The 18934-nt window shown below is 49.3% G+C and overlaps 1 protein-coding gene across 1 annotated transcript in view; it reads left to right on the forward strand.

The window, feature by feature from the left end:
* The window catches only part of cntn3a.1 (contactin 3a, tandem duplicate 1), a gene marked incomplete at its 3' end in the record, with an annotated part of 75046 nt that overhangs the window by 25389 nt on the left and 30723 nt on the right, over positions 1 to 18934 (forward strand). Inside the window, exons 5-8 of the mRNA XM_079742274.1 lie at positions 9433 to 9636; positions 10219 to 10321; positions 10920 to 11104; positions 14858 to 14997. Coding sequence (XP_079598400.1) covers positions 9433 to 9636; positions 10219 to 10321; positions 10920 to 11104; positions 14858 to 14997 — 632 coding nt within the window. The remainder of the gene's footprint in view (positions 1 to 9432; positions 9637 to 10218; positions 10322 to 10919; positions 11105 to 14857; positions 14998 to 18934) is intronic.

The raw sequence follows: 18934 nt of genomic DNA on the forward strand, positions 1-18934 counted from the left end.
AAAACTCTGTCGCCATCCCATCAACAATTTTTTTTTTCTTGTTGGTATTTTATTCCGACCACCCGTACGGCAGACGTCACGAAAGCGAACAAAAGCAACCTTCCTCTCTCCGTCCAGCAGACCTGAGGTAAAAGGCCGTTATGTAGTCGCACATTCTTACAGTTGGCAGCGTCCTCGCTCAAAGCAGAGGGTTTCATTCAGCCCTATCCGAGCTTTAAGTGCCGTATTCTTCCTCCCCCCGTTCTCCTTAATGGCCGCTCCGCTGCGATGTTCCGGCGTCGGCAGAGACTCCTACGAGTCCAGAACGATTCCTTCAACAGTGTGACTAATAGAATACTGCGAGCCTCAACGTTGGTTAGTCATCGACAGATGGAATATTTTATCTGATATTTGGGGCGGGGGGCAGGAGAACGAGTTGAGAGTGGACAGGACGCGAAGGAGAGAGGTTAAGTGGCGAGGTGGGGAATGAGATGCATCCATTTGGGCGGGTTTGCGTGAACATGACTGCAAAGTAGCGGCAGCGATTTAAAACGTTTTTTAAACAGGATATTGAAAGAAAAAAACAACGCATTACTGATTAAGAATGTACTTTGGTTAGCATTGCATTATCGAGAGGGAAAAGAGTGACCTCTTCTTGCTTGAAAGAAAAACCTAATTGTCCATCTTTCTTCTAATCATCCTTAATTGAAACCACATTATGCAAATGTTTTATGATGATTTGCCCTAATTGGGAACACTTGCCTAGCCCCCAAAGCGTTGAGTGAACACGGTTCCCAGCAGTGCCTCACTGCACACTGTGGGCCCATTTCAACCTCCCAGCTCTCAAAGAGCTGCTAAACGACCCTTTTTTTCTTGCTAGCTTTCTGGTCCCATAAATTGTCTTTCGGGAGGAGAATTGGCTGAAATGGTGAAAGTACTCCGACCAGGACCCTCGCCCAAAGTGACTGCAAGGCCAGAGAGGAGGAAATGAGGAAAGGACACAATAGGGACACTTTACTGGATTCTATTCCTTCTTAATGGAATGGCGAAGGCATTCTTCTCATGTTCTCTTGAGGTCACAGCTTACTAATGTCAGACAAAAGAAGAACAAAAAACGTTTTTGATTCTCTTCTTTACCACAGAAGCATAGGGCGTGGTTCAAACTGCGGTGCCAAATGGCGTGTGAATAATCGTTTTCGCTTTTGTCGCTTGTGAGGGGACATTTTTAAGTCCACTTATCTACCCGTTCATTCGTTTCCACCTCTTTTGTTGTCGATAAAGTATTAAATAGTGCAAAAAGCAATGATTGTTGTACGCTTGCCAGCATGCTGCATGTTAGCATGTAGCGAAACGTCAAATTCGATTTGATTGATAAAGAGACTGGAGTCATGCCAGACCCGAGTTCATTGTGGCGTGGGAAGGAGAGAACTGCAGAAACAGACCGGATGCCAAAACCACAACCTCGTTTACATTGCCTTTAGCACAACTTCAGCAATTATTATAAAGAATCTATTTTTATATACAGTGGGGCAAAAAAATATTTAGTCAGCCACCAACTGTGCAAGTTCTCCCACTTAAAAAGATGAGAGAGGCCTGTAATTTTCATCATAGGTATACCTCAGCTATGAGGGACAAAATGAAAAAAGAAATCTAGAAAATCACATTGTCTGATTTTTAAAGAGTTTATTTGCAAATTAAGGTGGAAAATAAGTATTTGGTCAATAACAAAAGGTCATCTCAATACTTTGTTACATGCCCTTTGTTGGCAATGACAGAGGTCAAACGTTTTCTGTAAGTCTTTACAAGGTTTTCACACACTGCTGCTGGTATTTTGGCCCATTCCTCCATGCAGATCTCCTCTAGATCAGTGATGTTTTTGGGCCTTCGCTGGGCAACACAGACTTTCAACTCCCTCCAAAGATTTTCTATGGGGTTGAGATCTGGAGACTGGCTAGGCCACTCCAGGACCTTGAAATGCTTCTTACGAAGCCACTCCTTCGTTGCCCGGGCGGTGTGTTTGGGGTCATTGTCATGCTGAAAGACCCAGCCACGTTTCATCTTCAGTGCCCTTGCTGATGGAAGGAGGTTTTCACTCAAAATCTCACGATACATGGCCCCATTCATTCTTTCCGTCACACGGATCAGACGTCCTCGTCCCTTGGCAGAAAAACAGCCCCAAAGCATGATGTTTCCACCCCCATGCTTCACTGTAGGTATGGTGTTCTTTGGATGCAACTCAGCATTCTTTCTCCTCCAAACACGACGAGTTGAGTTTTTACCAAAAAGTTCTATTTTGGTCTCATCTGACCATATGACATTCTCCCAATCCTGTTCTGGATCATCCAAATGCTCTCTAGCAAACTTCAAACGGGCCCGGACATGCACTGGCTTTAGCAGGGGGACACGTCTGGCACTGCAGGATTTGAGTCCCTGGCGGCGTAGTGTGTTAGTGATGGTAGCCTTTGTTACTTTGGTCCCAGCTCTCTGGAGGTCATTCACTAGGTCCCCCCGTGTGGTTCTTGGATTTTTGTTCACCGTTCTTGTGATCATTTTGACCCCACAGGGTGAGATCTTGCGTGGAGCCCCAGATCGAGGGAGATTATCAGTGGTCTTGTATGTATTCCATTTCCTAATAATTGCTCCCACAGTTGATTTCTTCACACCAAGCTGCTTACCTATTGCAGATTCAGACTTCCCAGCCTGGTGCAGGTCTACAATTGTGTTTCTGGTGTCCTTTGACAGCTCTTTGGTCTTGGCCATAGTGGAGTTTGGAGTGTGACTGTTTGAGGTTGTGGACAGGTGTCTTTTATACTGATAAGGAGTTCAAACAGGTGCCATTAATACAGGTAAACAGCCTCTTAAAGAAGAAGAAGTTACAGGTCTGTGACAGCCAGAAATCTTGCTGGTTTGTAGGTGACCAAATACTTATTTTCCACCATAATTTTCAAATAAATTCTTAAAAAGTCAGACAATGTGATTTTCTGGATTTTTGTTTTTCATTTTGTCTCTCATAGCTGAGGTTTACCTATGATGAAAATTACAGGCCTCTCTCGTCTTTTTAAGTGGGAGAACTTGCACAATTGGTGGCTGACTATACTTTTTTGCCCCACTGTATCTTATCATATTATGTATTATATGCTAATATAAAGCATGATTAGCCCTGTCAGCCTCGTTGCCTGATGGGGGGTTTTTCAAGCCTGTTTTCAAGCAATCTTTGTTTCCTTCTGTCACTTCTTTTTGCTCGGTGATTCGGTTGTGTTCGGCGCTCCTGGGAGCGCCGGGATCGTGAGTTCTATGTTCTCTTCCTGCGAGCGCTGGGATCGGTTTGTGTTCTGTTCCCTGCCCAGCAGAGAGCCGTGTTGCTGACTAAACAGTCTATATCAGAGATGGTTGTCGGTATAAAACGCTTTTTAACACTTATTTTAACCGATAAATATTGCTTACAGTGCCTTTAATAACACACTTTTATCCTTGTTTCATTAATAATACATGCAATCACCCATGATACATGTTGGGGATCGACATATGCATGTTTTCATTAAGTATTTTTTATGGTTTATACAGCTCATGCATAGCTAATGCACACAGAGTGACATTACAATTTGTGGGTCAATTAAAAAGAGGGGAACTGGTGCGATGAAATACACGCCCTTTCACTCCACACTATTACGCGATACCTCCGGGCCACCTGGCATCCACAATCCATCCAAACACGCTTTTAATGTGTTAACCCAAATCAGTTCACATCTTATTTTTAGAAGTGGAAGACAACAGGCCCCTGCTTAGTGTCTGCGCTCCATTTCCCTCTCCCTCCCCCGTCCAATAGGCAATGACAGCTTGTTCTTTCGAACCACGGTTTGTAAATATATTCAGGCAAAATATATACACGCTTGTTCGTGGTCGCGGTACGGACTAGGGGGGCTTCGGGGTCAGGGGAGTTTGCGTTGAGCCCTCGACCGTCTTCCCTCACGCTTCAGGACCGCTGCGCCGGCAGAGCTGTTTGGACGAGTCCCAGAAGTTGGACCAATCACAACGCCGTCCCACGCCCGTCGGCGCGGTGATGAATGGACTCCGGCGGATGCGTTCCTGCACATGGTCGCGTCCGTCCCTCACGCTCCAACTTTCTGGCGTGCGTCGCCACGACCAGCATGCCACGTATCCTCGTCTCCCCCCACCCGTACCCCCCCTCCCCAAATACCACAGCTGTCGTGGCGCGTTACACAGAAGGCCGACACCCCCCCCCCCCCCCCCACCCCACCCCCCCGAGCGGTGGGGTAGTATTCGTCTGTCCGCGTTGTCATGTCCTTGCAGATTCTTGCGGTGGCGCCGCTGCTGGCGCTGCATGGCTGATGAGGCTGTACTGTCACCGCGGTGAGAGACGTGTGACATGACAGATGGCGAGGACGGTGGGAAGGTGGGGGGGGGGGGGGGGGGGTCTCAGGATTATCCCGTGTGGCTGTCATGGCTTTGGCCGCTCTAGCAGAGGAGCTGTTTTGGCTCTGCTCTAAATGTGGTGGAGGGAATAAAAATGCATCACCTGTGTGTGTCTGCTTTTCCTCGGTAACGTGCAGAGATTCCTCTGGCCTTGGCGTTCTTCATTGTTCTTTAATATCTCCGCTCTGGTTGGTCGGGGACAACGAGAAAACGAGGCAGAGATTCATTTGTTTATTTGTCGCCCGACATCTGGGGCTCGGTGTCTGGTTTTTCCTGAAGATGGAGAACCGAAATACCCACCTTGTTGTCTTAACGCGGCTTTGCTTTGAGGAATTGGAATTGGTATTAATAAAAATTCAGGGGGAACACATATTTGACTTTAAATAAACACAAAACAGAGTCTATATTAGTTTTGGTTACCTGAAGCAAAGCCTTTTGGGTAATAAGTCCCCTCTGTCCGCGGGTTTTGTGTTAAACATTCAACTACTTAGTTGTATACATGTGGAGTCTAGTGTATGGAGGTCACTGACCACATTACACACACAAACAGTGTGTGTTTGCATGTGTGTGTGTGCTTTTTATTGTATTCATACTGGTGGCTATTCATCCCATTTGTGTCATGTTTAATCATTCTCTGGAGACTTGAAAACGCCCGAACTGCTTAAAATGAGACATTTCCTCAGCAGGATTTTTCACAGAGCTGTCAATGCAGATCGTACCTACTGATGTGAAGGGTGGAGCGGCGCTGATGTCTGCCTTTTCATGGAACATCTCTCCTTTTCAATCTTTGCCTCAAGGCAAATTGTGACCTTCCCCTTACATATACTGCATCCAAGCACAAACACACACGCATGAGCGCACACACACGCACGCACACACAGACACACAGACGCGCACACACACAGCTCACGCACAGACAAACCAAAAAACACACACACAGGTATTCAAACAAGTATACAAATAAGTCATACGGAAAAATACAAGCAACAACAAACACGTTGACGTCTCACGACAGATTATTTTGAGAAACTGTGCGAACATGGGGGCTCGTCGTCATGGACTCAGCGGTGTCCCGCCAGGAGCTCCCTGGTTAAGAGAACCACGACTGGTGACGCGACTCATATAGAAGCACCTCCTCAGCTGGTGCACGGAGTAGACCCCCTGCCGAGCAGAGTAGGGGCCGATACAGGGGAGGCGGAGGTAGCCGGGGGGGGTTGTCATGGTTACGGGCGCTAACGACTCCCCGCTGGAAGGTGCCGGGTCCCATCTCCCAGTGTCACCCTTGGCTTCCTCCAGCGGGACTCAGAGAACTTCGCTTTGGACGAAAGCTTCTGTTAGCTGACGGGATAGTGACTAGCGGTATTGAAGTCGCTAACGGTGTCCGGTTCGACTTGGTTATGCCAGACAATACATTTTTACAGGCGACGACCCGGTTTCTATACCTCACTCGTCACATGACCGGACTCTCGGTACGGGTGATTTAGTCACTCCGATCCCTCCGTTAAACAGAACAGACACTCACTCACGTCAGTGGCTAGCGGTATGGAAGTCTCTAATGGTGTCCGGTTCGACTCCGTTGCCCATTTCACGGGCAACGACCCGGTTTCTAAACCTCAGTAGTCACGACCGGCACCGGACTCTTGGTGCTGTGATTCAGTCACACCGATCTCTCCGTTAAACAGAACAGATGCTCACCCTGAGCATAAAAGTTAGCTTCTCCTTGTCTTAGTCTCAGTTCTGTTTCCAGGTCAGCGCTAAGTGTGGAATCGCGCTGAGTCATGTTCCAGCAGCAGTCAAAGGACGCGCCGCTCTACTCAAAGAGCCACCCGCTCTTCTTTAATAAATCATGGCTGGTGCAATATTTATCATGGCGGTGTCATCGGGGCGATTGTGCTCCTCAGAGGGGGACGATGATCCACTATATTTACCGGTGTGCTGTTGTTCTCGCACCCTTGGTGGACTGAAGCCATGACCTGCTTTGCAATAGTGAATCACACTGCTGCGAAAAAAATAAATGACATCTTCTCCTCAGGGCTGACAAGTCATCCATAACCAGTAGGAAACGGCGTTACTTAAGGATCTACCTCTTGGAGAGATCTACCCCCCCCCCCCCCCCCCCCCAGGAACGGTCATACCGCCTGAACTCAAGTGGCCATTACTTCATTACGATCGCAGAACCACCGCGAGACCTCCACAGGAAGTAGTTCGATGTGGCCAATGTGCTCTTAAACGTACAGGGGTGGGGGGGCGGGTTTGTGGGTGGGTGGGGTGGTGCGGTCGGTCGCAGCTTGGATTGTTGTCCATTTGGAATCAGCCCCCCCACCGTTTGTGTGTGTGTGTGTGTGTGTGTGTGTGTGTGTGTGTGTGTGTGTGTGTGTGTGTGTGTGTGTGTGTGTGTGTGTGTGAGCGTGTAAGCGTATTAGAGGCCATTTTGTGTCATCGTGTGCTCTGAGAGCGTCCCAAGGACTGTGGTTAGAGTGAGGACCTAATGCATCTGACCTCTTCCCCGCTAATGGAAACAGGCCTTTTATACTTACTCACAGCGCAGCCAGGAGAAAAATAATCACTTGTTCTGCAACGTCGCAGCACAATCACCCCTAAAGAAGTGGCTCAGAAACACACACGTATCATGCCCCCTGCGTGCACGCTGACACTCTGACACTCTGACAGCCGCAGCGAGCTCTGGGTCTCTGGCTGGGTCTGGATACGGCGGCAACGGACCGAGAGACCCGAGCTGTTCTAAAACCTGAAACAGCTCTGACTGTGTTTACAGGGCGTCCATAGGCCACGCGTCTCCTGGTGGTGATCAGTGATGTCCTTGGGCTGTCATGTTCCATTACTCCTCCCAGCGCTGGATTCTTCATGAGGGGGGGGGGCGGGAATAAGCCATGTGGTCATTACACAACAGCGGGATGGAAACACGCCGCTCGCCTGTCACTCAGGATCCCTGTAACGCCACGCTAAAGACCCCACGCGGAGAGTCTGCCCGGCTCCTCACTTCCTGTTTCCTGTTTCCCTCGCGATGAAACTTTAACAAGTCAATTAGAAACCTCTTACTGCTGCTGTTCCCTGATGCCGTGCCCTGCACCTTTCGGAGATATTGTTTCAAAAACAGTCATTAAATATGCATGTGCTCGTCAGGATACAAGTAGCTATGTATTATTTATGTGAGTGGGAGACATTACAGCTTTGCGTCTCAACTGTACTTTGCACCGATCGAACCGGGGGGGAAGTTCTAGTTTCTCAAAGTCGTGAACGCCGACCATGATTTATGGATTGTTAATGATATTTATAAACTGATATCCATACCCACATCCCTTTCTGTCGTGCGGTTTGAACCGGACTGTGAAATATTTTGTATGCTCGCAGTGTATCAAAGCTGCCTACAAAGTTAAAGACATTGCAACGCTGACGACAAAATGACATTCCCTTTCGACGCGAACGCTGATCACTGTGAACTGAAGGACTAAGAAGTGAGGAGGTTGACGGAGGTCATAACGTCCTAAACCTTTATATATCGTTAGCCTTATAAAATAATTAGTCATATTTTCTCCAAATTGTGAAACCTAACTCTACTCTCCTAACGCTGCTGATTCATTGTGCCTCATTGGCTACATCCTAAGCCAATCAGAGTGTTTTTCGCATTCCATACTGGAATCCGGCGTTTTTTACGCTAAAAACAAGATGAACCTTAAAATATGACTTAAATATGGCCTTAAACTATGCTATAAGGTTAACAACATCCAGCCCTCCTTCTCCTCCGCCAGACCTCAGAGTCGTCCTTCTGAGGACACCTCACACACCTCTCGTAGACACAACGCTACACCAAAAGGGGCCGATTCCCAGCAGTAGGCCGCAGACACCCCGCCCCCCTCACACAGATTTGTTTGCCTCTGAAGTATTACCCAGAGGATACAACTCCAGGAGTTAGTACTCCGTCGACGAACACACAACTCCTGTCTTAATCACTCCCTGCACCGAGGTGCAGAGTCATCGCTTAGACGCGTCCCCCACCAACACGGCCTCAGATTGCTTCTGGGACAGGGACGCTGCTATACGGTCCATAGCAATCTGTCGGCGCGTCAACATGTCAAAACATCATGGTTCCCTGTGTTTTTTTTTCCCATAATGGTGCAAATAGTGGAGCAGCAGACTTCCATCCTGCTGTCTCTCCGGTGCGGCTGCCGGAGAGAGCAGGAAGTCGTTTACTGGAGCTTGTTTTTTAAGGGACCGGAGAGCTGACTAAGTGGGAGCCTGCCACCAACAGCATGAGTCTGGGGCGGTGGATTGCTGCTGAGCGCGTGTTGGGTTAGATCCACCGGTAAATGGATGATTTAAGGGCTGCTGCCACAGTGCAGCCAGACCACCTGGCTCAAGGATGGCGGCTCGTGGTCGGGGTGGGCTTTTTGTTCTTTAGGGAACGGTTTGAATAAAAGCCATTCGTCAAACGCTGTGGCGTTCCAGATAAGAGGAAATGTCTGTAGCAATAAGAGGACAAAAAGAAACGCTGCATTATATATCAATATAGATATACGATTAGTATCTAGATGAACAGGGATGCATTTTGTAGATTCTAAGTGTTGATCTTGGTGGGTTACTATCTATCTGTCAGCACCAAATGGAACCTGCTTTAAAAAATATCCCCAGGGAAGGTGATTAGACATCACACCAACACTGATGCTGAATATTAAGACCCAGTTGAGTCCCGGTCTCTTCAGTTGAGAATAGATTCCTAATAAAGACATTAATCCCAGAACAAGCAGTGTGAGCGTGGGACCTTGTCGTGAGGCCGAGGGATCGACTCAGGGAACATTTTCTGAGGCCTTGACCTCTGAGGTTGACTAGTCCCAGAAGTGGATGGAGTTACCGAGGCAGGACACGCTTCCATACCCCACGGTCGTACCTGCCTCGTCCCCCACACACCCTCACCCCGACCCACTGCCAACCCCCACCCCCTCAAGGTCGTACCCCGCCTCGTCCCTCTTACCCACCCCCACCCCTCTGCCCCTCTGTCCCCAGAGCTCACCTTCTCCTGGATCTTCAACGAGTACCCCACCTTCGTGGTCCAGGACACGCGGCGCTTCGTGTCCCAGAAGACGGGGAACCTGTACATCGCCAAGGTGGAGCCCCTGGACGTGGGGAACTACACCTGCGTGGTGACCAACACCGTCACCAAGAGCAGCGTACAGGGGCCGCCCGCGCCGCTGGTGCTGAGAGCCGACGGTACGTCCGGGGACCCAGGGCCACGCCCCTTTTTTCCACAAGCAGGGCCACGCCCTTTTTCACACGCAGAGCCACGCCCCCTTTTCACACACGCAGGGCCGCACCAGTTTTTCACATAGAGGGCCACGCCCTTTTCCCCACACCCAGGGCCACGCCCTTTTCCCCACACCAAGGGCCACGTCCTTTTTTCCACATGCAGGGCCACGCCCTTTTTCTCATAGAGGCCACGCCCTTTTTCCCCCACATAGGGCCACACCCTTATTTCACACCCAGGGCCACGCCCTTGTATCACACAAAGGGTTGGACGATGGTGACGGGTGTTAATGAGGGTCATGAGGAGGGAACGGCGAAGTGCACAAACGAGCGAATCATAGAGACAGACATACACACACCCAGAGTTTTCTGTTTGTTTTGACACAGAAACAGGCAGTGAAAAACACAGACAGACAGACAGACAGACAGACAGACAGACAGACAGACAGACAGAGACACACACACACACACCAGACACACACAGTGGTTACCCAGGAGATATGGTTAGCGGTAATGATACATGGGTTTTTTGTCGTTCTCCGTCCACAGGAGTGATGGGCGAGTATGAGCCCAAAATCGAGGTGCAGTTCCCCGACATCGTCCCCGTGGCCAAGAGCTCCACGGTCCGGCTGGAGTGTTTCGCGCTCGGAAAGTATGTCTTGTTGTTGTTGTCATTGTCCTTGTTGTTGTTTTGAACCTCAATTTGCACCTTTTAGACTGTTGTCTCTCAGGGGACACGACATTACACCATTATTGCTATCAGAGATTGTTATGAAACAATAGCAGGTGTCTTTTCAAGCTGGCCACGTAGAGTATGAAGGTGAGAAACAGGGTGCTACTCATTAAACGAGGTGTGGATTACGAATGGATAGAATAGTTGGGAGGCAGAATAGCCTGCCTTTTCTTCTCCATTGATGACTCAACATCTCCCTACTCCCCATCAAGCATTCAGTGTCTGAAACAAACGTTCAACGACTGTCCACCGTTATCACTTGCGGTCTTTCCACAGAGAATGTCGGAAAATACGAAACAATAAGAATAAACAGAAAAACCATACGCAAACCTGTGTGGAGTATTTTTTTCGAGACAACCGAAAAACCTAGAAAAATACGAAAAAAAAAGAATAAACCAAAAAACGGTTTCGTATTTTTCCGAAATCTTCTCCATTCTCCATTCTTCAAACCGTATCGTTTCGTTGTCATGTGACCTCCTCCCCGGTGTCTCTCCCCCCCCCCCCCCCCCCCCCCCAGCCCGGTGCCCAGCGTGAGCTGGCGGCGGCTGGATGGCACGGCGTTCGGCCGCAAGGTGGACGTGAACAAGGCGAGCGGCGTGCTGGAGGTTCCCTACTTCCAGCCCGAGGACGCGGGCGTCTACGAGTGCATCGCCGAGAACTCCCGCGGACGCAACTCGGCCAAGGGGAAGCTGGCCTTCTACGGTGGGTCCACTGCTCAGGGTGGGGGGGGCTTCTACGGCGGGTATACGGCGCCGAGCTGGGGGTCTCTCGTCTGGGAGGGAGGCGTGCTGTTAAGATATTTGTTTGTTGACATTCACATTAACATTCAGGGCGTTTAGAAGACGCTTTTATCCAAAGCCTCTTACTGTATATTATTTATATTCTTCAGACAAATGTACTTACTGTACATTTGTCTGAAGAAAGAGAAACAACAATATGTCGCAGTTGGTACAGTGAGGATGTTCATCGAACAAAGTGCCAAGCACTAACTTTTCTTGTTTTCGAACATGCTGCACTTTTTGGAGTTTTTTATGTGTACGGCCATTTGATTTTTTTTTACAGCTTGACCCGATATACAAAGCATTATAAAACAACCCATAGCAGTAATCCGAACGACCGATTTAACACGCTTTTCAAGCTCACGGACAAAGTGTGGGTTCCCGGCTAATAAATATAAAAACGATGCAACAAAAATCATACATATTTAAACAAAAGCGCACAATAACGTTTGAGCACATGAACGATGAACAAGAAAACCGATAAGAACTAGAACGAAGCACCGGGCGTAAACGTTACTGCATTTGGCACGGCTGGGCTCTCCCTCCCCCGACAGAAGTTATATTTGTTGTCACGCAATCTGCAGTTTTTACAGCGGGCAGTATATAACCGCATCATATAGTGGAATGGGGCAGTAAATTAGTCTATTAGCAATAGTTCACCTCGGACACGGTGCTTATAGTGCCAGGGGCTAACACTTGGCCGCTGATTTACACCACCTTGTCCAAAGAGGTGGACTTCTCCTCCGTCGCCATTAAGACCGGATTTATCCCAGAAAGCGTTTAATGGCCTCTGGTGATGGATTTCATACGCCTTTCCCTGCACATTATCCGGGTGTTTATGCATTAATGATGACTGCCGATCCCCCCCTCCACCCTACCCCTTAAGGAATCATGGCACACACTAGAAACCATCAGATTGTGGTGTTCCCTTTGATATGATAATCTCCGTGGTTTTACGGCACCTGTGGGTAGCGGAGGGGGGGGGTAGCTAGTGAAAGCAAAGCCTCGACATGCTCTTTACACAAACGCTAGGCTATGTCGTGCTTCAGTTGAATAAATAAAGAAGGCTTTCGCGGTAACGAGGTGCCCTGACCTACATTCAAAGGAAGGAGTAAATAGAGTAAATGAAGGATTTTGGATCCCGGTCATGGATGGAAGCTATGTAGCCTTGGCGGTTGTTTCTCTCGGCCCGTGGATTGGTTTGGAAGTAGTGTTCCTCTCTATAAGCACAAAGTCCCGTCCTATCTTCTGTGCTTTTTTTTCTTCATCTTCTTTTTTCTTTATTCCTTGTGGGACTGGCTGGATTCCAAGTGATAAAAATCAGTAATTTCATTTTAAACTCCCATGGAGGCGGGCGGGGGGGGGGGGGGGGGCATCCATCACGCCTATAGAGAGATTGCAGAATCAATACGCGATCTGGTGTTTGCAACCACCAAAGCCACACGGACGGAGGCACAATATGGGGCGACCGCCGATTACACTCCGGTTCTAATTGCCCCATCGGGATTAGGAAATGGGTGAAATTATATCATGTTTCTGAGCATTTGAGTGCATGTTTTAATATACCTATTGAGCATGACCTATGCGGTTGTATTGACTTGAAAACACGATTTATTGCATCGGGTATTCCCTTCCCTTTCATTATCTTATCCTTTAGCGGCTTTATTTATTGTATCTTTGGCTCGGTGGTGAAGGCTACAGCGGTTTGTTCAACACAGAGAGGCTGTGTACTATAGTGTTCATATCGCTCTTTTAAAGGACTCGGAATTAGGCGCGGAGAGGACTTGGCTTGGCTTTTCAAAGGTGGTTCATCAAAGTGTTTGATTCCTTTTTTTCCCTTCTTCTGCTTCTGGATTTTTTTGGGTTAATTAAAAGAGATAATTCATCCTTGCCAAGGCGTGTGCACTTCAGGCGAGCCTTGTGGTGGCGGAGAAGTTACAAAAGGAAGAGAAGTAGGCACAAAAAAACGTGACAGTGAACGTCCTTTAACATTACAAAAGTCGGCGCCCTTTGAATTCCCGAGCCAATTATCCTTTTACTTTGCTTGACTATTTGCTTCAACATCAGCAAAATACACAAGTATTTGGTGCAGGGGCAGCAATACCCATGAAGAACAATCGTGTTTGCTTTGCCCTAGTCATTAGTTAACAAGACGGTCCAGTAGACACACGCACGCACGCACGCACGCACGCACGCACGCACGCACGCACGCACGCACGCACGCACGCACGCACGCACACACACACACACACACACACACACACACACACACACACACACACACACACACACACACACACACACACACACACACACACACACACACACACACACACACACACACACACACACACACCACCGCTCATAGATTTAACTCTCTGGTTCCTGGAAGCATCGTTTTACTTGAGTTGTCCTTGAGCAAGAGGAACTACAAATCCCAAGAGGGTTTTCTCTTTTCTGTTTTCCTCCTCTCTCACATGCCTGAAGGGGACAAGCAGAAAAAAGGAATATCAATAAAGCGAGTCCAAAAAACATAGAAAAAAGGCCATTATAATTGCATTATTAGTATGATGCCAGCGAACAACTGCCCCTCCCTCCCCATTCTCCTTGACCCTGGGACGCGTTTTTTATTGCGGTGTCGTAAAAAGAAAAAGTCATAAATCTGATATTGTTGTCTTGAGATAAGACTGGTCCCTGTGTGTGAGGCCGCTGAAACCGCTGCCGAAACCTTCTGCTCCTCCTTAAGACGAAACGTGTAATATCCGTGGAAAGATCGTTAACGTCGCTGTTATTAACGCCGCCGCCCGCCACGAAAGACTGTCCTTCGATTTTCTGATGTTGTCAGAAACATTTATCACAGCTAAATCATAACCTGCTGTGAAAGATCTGTTTGGAAGGGGAATCCATCTTGTTCAACACTTTATCTGTCATCTTTTGTTTTTTGTGTTTTTCACAGCAAACAATATCCAGCTGAACCAAACTCAAGCTTTTATTTTTGTATACTGTATAACGTCACATTTTATATGTAATATCAAAATGTATATTTGTTATCTATGATCTCAAACTTTGTTAAATGCAATCTCAAGATTTATACATAATGTATATATAAGTGTGTCTGTGAGTGTATGTGTGCGTGTGCGTGTATGTGTATGTGTGTGCGTGTGGGTGTGTGTGTGTGTGTGTGTTCAGGCAGGGGTCATGAGGGAGTTAATGGGAAGTATATTGATGAATTGCTTGCCTGGTTGCTCCATTAATGAACTAATTGCCACGCGTTCGATCGATTCTCTCAAACTGCAACCGAGGGTTGATTCCTACTCGCCCCGTGAGGCCTGGGTACCGTTATTTAACACGTTAACAAGGGGTCTCTCTCTCTCTCTCTCTCTCTCTCTCTCTCTCTCTCTCTCACATTCTCTTTCTCTCTCTCTCTCTCTCACATTCTCTTTCTCTCTCTCTCAAACACATTCTCTTTCTCTCTCTCTCTCTCTCCCCCCCCTCTCTCTCTCTGTCTCTCTCTCTCTCTCTCTCTCTCTCTCTCTCTCCCCCCCCTCTCTCTCTCTGTCTCTCTCTCTCTCTCTCTCTCTCTCTCCCCCCCCCCCTCTCTCTCTCTCTCTCCCCCCCCCCCGCTCTCTCTCTCTCTCTCTCTCTCTCTCTCTCTCTCTCTCTCCCATACACACAGCCCCCCCCCAGCTGCTGGAGAAGCCCCAGGATGCCCAGAAGCCGATCGATGACACCCTGATCTGGGAGTGCAAGGCCAGCGCCAAACCCAAACCCTCGTACCGCTGGCTGAAGAACGGGGAGCCGCTGGACCCCATGGAGGTGGGTACAGACACACAGACCGGGGCTACAGACACACAGACCGGGGCTATAGACACACAGACAGACACACAGACAGACAGACACAACGGGGCTACAGACAGACAGACACACCGGGGCTACAGACACACAGACCGGGGCTACAGACACACAGACCGGGGCTACAGACACACAGACCGGGGCTACAGACACACAGACAGACACACCGGGGCTACAGACACACAGACCGGGGCTATAGACACACAGACCGGGGCTACAGACACACAGACCGGGGCTACAGACACACAGACCGGGGCTACATACACACAGACCGGGGCTACATACACACAGACCGGGGCTACAGACACACAGACCGGGGCTACAGACACACAGACGGACAGACACACCGGGACTACAGACACACAGACCGGGGCTACAGACACACAGACCGGGGCTACAGACACACAGACAGACAGACACACCTGGGCTACAGACACACAGACAGACACACAGACCGGGGCTACAGACACACAGACAGACAGACACACCGGGGCTACAGACACACAGACAGACACACAGACCGGGGCTACAGACACACAGACCGGGGCTACAGACGGACAGACACACCGGGGCTACAGACACACAGACTGGGGCTATAGACACACAGACGGACAGACACACCGGGGCTACAGACACACAGACCGGGGCTACAGACACACAGACAGACAGGTACACCTGGGCTACAGAAACACAGACAGACACACAGACCGGGGCTACAGACACACAGACAGACACACAGACCGGGGCTACAGACACACAGACCGGGGCTACAGACACACAGACAGACAGACACACCGGGGCTACAGACACACAGACCGGTGCTACAGACACACAGACAGACAGACAGACCGGGGCTTCAGACAGACACACAGACTGGGGCTACAGACAGACAGACCGGGGCTACAGACAGACAGACCGGGGCTATAGACAGACAGACCGGGGCTTCAGACAGACAGACCGGGCTACAGACACACAGACCTGGGCCCCATGGAGCTGGGTACAGACCTACAGGCGTAGGGTTAGGGTGAGGGAGAGAGACCTACACCCCCATGACTGAGATATATCACAAAGAAAAAATCGGTGTGATTAGCTTTTGGGTGAAAGCCTGTGCTAAACAGGAAACAGTCATTGTCCTCGATGCGACTGCAAGATGGTTTCTGCCCTGGACAACGGGAGGTTCAGCTGAGTCCCCCCGGCCACGCGGCGCCTCTTACGAGTGCTGACCCTCGACCTTCAGCCCGCCTCCTGACCTTCAGCCCTCCTCCTGACCTTCAGCCCGCCTCCTGACCTTCAGCCCGCCTCCTGACCTTCAGCCCACCTCCTGACTTTCAGCCCTCCTCCTGACCTTCAGCCCGCCTCCTGACCTTCAGCCTGACCTTCAGCCCGCCTCCTGACCTTCAGCCCTCCTCCTGACCTTCAGCCCGCCTCCTGACCTTCAGCCCGCCTCCTGACCTTCAGCCCGCCTCGGCCTCTGATGTGGTCCTGCCCTTTCCCCGCCCGCCCCATTAGCAACGCCACCACGCAGCTCAGTGCAAATGCCACGCCGTTATTCAAATGTAACGGAGGGTGTCGTGCCTTCTCCTCTCCATCCCAAGGAGCCTGCCCCCCCCCCCCCCCCCCCCCCCCTCACGGATCAATGGGAGCACTGGACCCCACACGGATTTGTTCCGGGGGTCCGCGTGCGACACAATGGCACTGGGACTTTAAACTGGGATTGTTGTTAGATGTGGATGAGGAGGTGAGATGGATGGAACCCCGTCGGCTTATCCGGTTCTTAAGCCTGGGTTCTGCCACAGGGCTGGATCAGAACCACAGCAGCAGCCTCTCCACCTGTTCTGGAGAGAAGAACAGCCCATGGCGATGGAGAGCCACACTGTGCATAAAGGAGTTCTTTGTTCCCCCGGTCACTGTGCTGCTGACCTCCATTGATTTTGGTCTTGCAACTTAAATGCAAAGAACCCTAATAGCGCTACCGCAATGTTTTCCTGCAACTTTTTTTTCAACTAAGTTGCAGTTGTTTTCCAAGTATTTGAAGACAGCTCAAACGTTGATGGGGATAGGGAAGGCTTTTCACATGAGGCAGCGTAGAAGGTGTTGATTTGTGCTATATATTCGCCGTGACTCGTCTCTGATACGCAGTACACGCTGTCAGCCTCACCGCTGGCAGGGATGTAGATGTAACTCCCACGCTTTTTGCTGCAACACGGTATTCTTTAGTTTTTGTGAGCCGCTGGGTATTTATTGAAAATAAACCTGTAAATTACGTTGGTTTCACCGCACCATTGGCTGTTTGTCCAGGAGAACTGTTCACAGCGTCCAGTCTGTGATTGGTTCCTGACATGCAGGCCGGTGTTGACACATTTAATCATCCCTGAGTTTCCGTATGAAAAAGCCGGCTCTGCGAGAGTAGGTGTTGAATAGTCAAAAGAATGACCATCTGTTCCAATAAAATACTGATTTAGTCTGACGATATCTGCCCCTCCAGCATCAACTCCAGGGGAGGATGACTCATTAATACCGTCGATATTAGCGTCAACACGTCACCCTGATCATTGTTTAGTTTTCACAATGAATCGCTTATTCACTGTCTCTCAACCCACACCGAACACAGCATCGCTTGGCAAGCCGGATCCTGATAGGTCAAAACGAGCCTGACAGTAATCTGCCTAACCATAATTAATCACGCCATGCGCCCGTGATAGGTCACCGGTTCAGAGGTGGGGCCAGCCATCTTGTCTGCGCCCTCCGCTTGTACTCAGCCTCGTGCCGACTCTTTAAAATAGCTTGTTTTGCTTGTAACTCTCAATTTGGCATCGCGTGTGTAGGGAGATTTTGTTGAGCAAATGAGCCAAAGTGAGGCCATTTTCTGCCAGTCTTCCACTCTGGGGGGAAGCGGCGGATAATAATCTAAAGCTGAATCCCCCCGCCCCCCCCCAAACCCTCCTCCCCGATCTGCAGCTCTCTGTTCCACCATTAAGTCTCTCCTCCCCTGGGGAAGGAGAAAGCTAGCCTTATCTTCCAAAACCTATTCTACATTTCCTCGCACAGGGCCTGATGCTGTGTTGTTATTTGCTGGTGGAGTGGAGTGTTCTCTCGGCCCCCAGGAAATGGCCCCGCTAAATCACCAGGCGGTGATAGTGTCAGACGGTGGGGGATGAGCTAATGAGACCTAAACTGGGCTGTGGCAGTATTGGTGGACATCTATTTAAATGGTTTAAATGGGGCAGGTGGTGTCGCCTCGGTTTTCTTTTTTTTTCTTTTTTTTACTTGGATTGAGGCGGGAGATAAACAGAAAAATCTGGGGCACTTTAATTAGAGACAGATCAAAAATACAAACCCAGTTTAGGGGATTAATGAATCTGGCGTGCCGGGGAGGGAGAGAGAGAGCGGCGTCATGGCGACAGCAGTGGAAGGTGCACTTGAGATTCGAGCTTCAGTGGTGTGGTGCCAGAGGAAGCTTTTCAGGCATTGCATCAAAACACACACGCCTCATTGTTAGGGAAATGTCACCCTGGTCAGTTCTTAAAGTGTCTTTGCCCTTCAAAGTGCAGATATATATTTTTTAAGGGGTTGCGTTCAAATGTCACGTCCGCAATGTCATGGCGGATCTCTAAATGTTCGACAGTATTATCTTACGCCACATTGATTTATAAATAAGATATATTTGGTTTGTGGGGGAGGCAACATATTCTTTGTGCATGGCAGCTTATTAATGAGGCTGTTACCATTTTCCAAATGCCACCGTCAACAGCGGCAGCAGCGGCAACAGTAAATCAATTTCCAAATCCAAAGGTCGATGATGTAGCAGGAGATCGAGGAGAAGGAGGAGGGCCAAGGAGGCCATTTGTTTTTCCTCATTAGAATGGATCAGTCCTCTCTCTCTCTCTCTCTCTCTCTCTCC

The sequence above is a fragment of the Pollachius pollachius genome (assembly GCF_949987615.1).
Source record: "Pollachius pollachius genome assembly, chromosome: 8".
Lineage (NCBI taxonomy): Eukaryota > Metazoa > Chordata > Actinopteri > Gadiformes > Gadidae > Pollachius > Pollachius pollachius.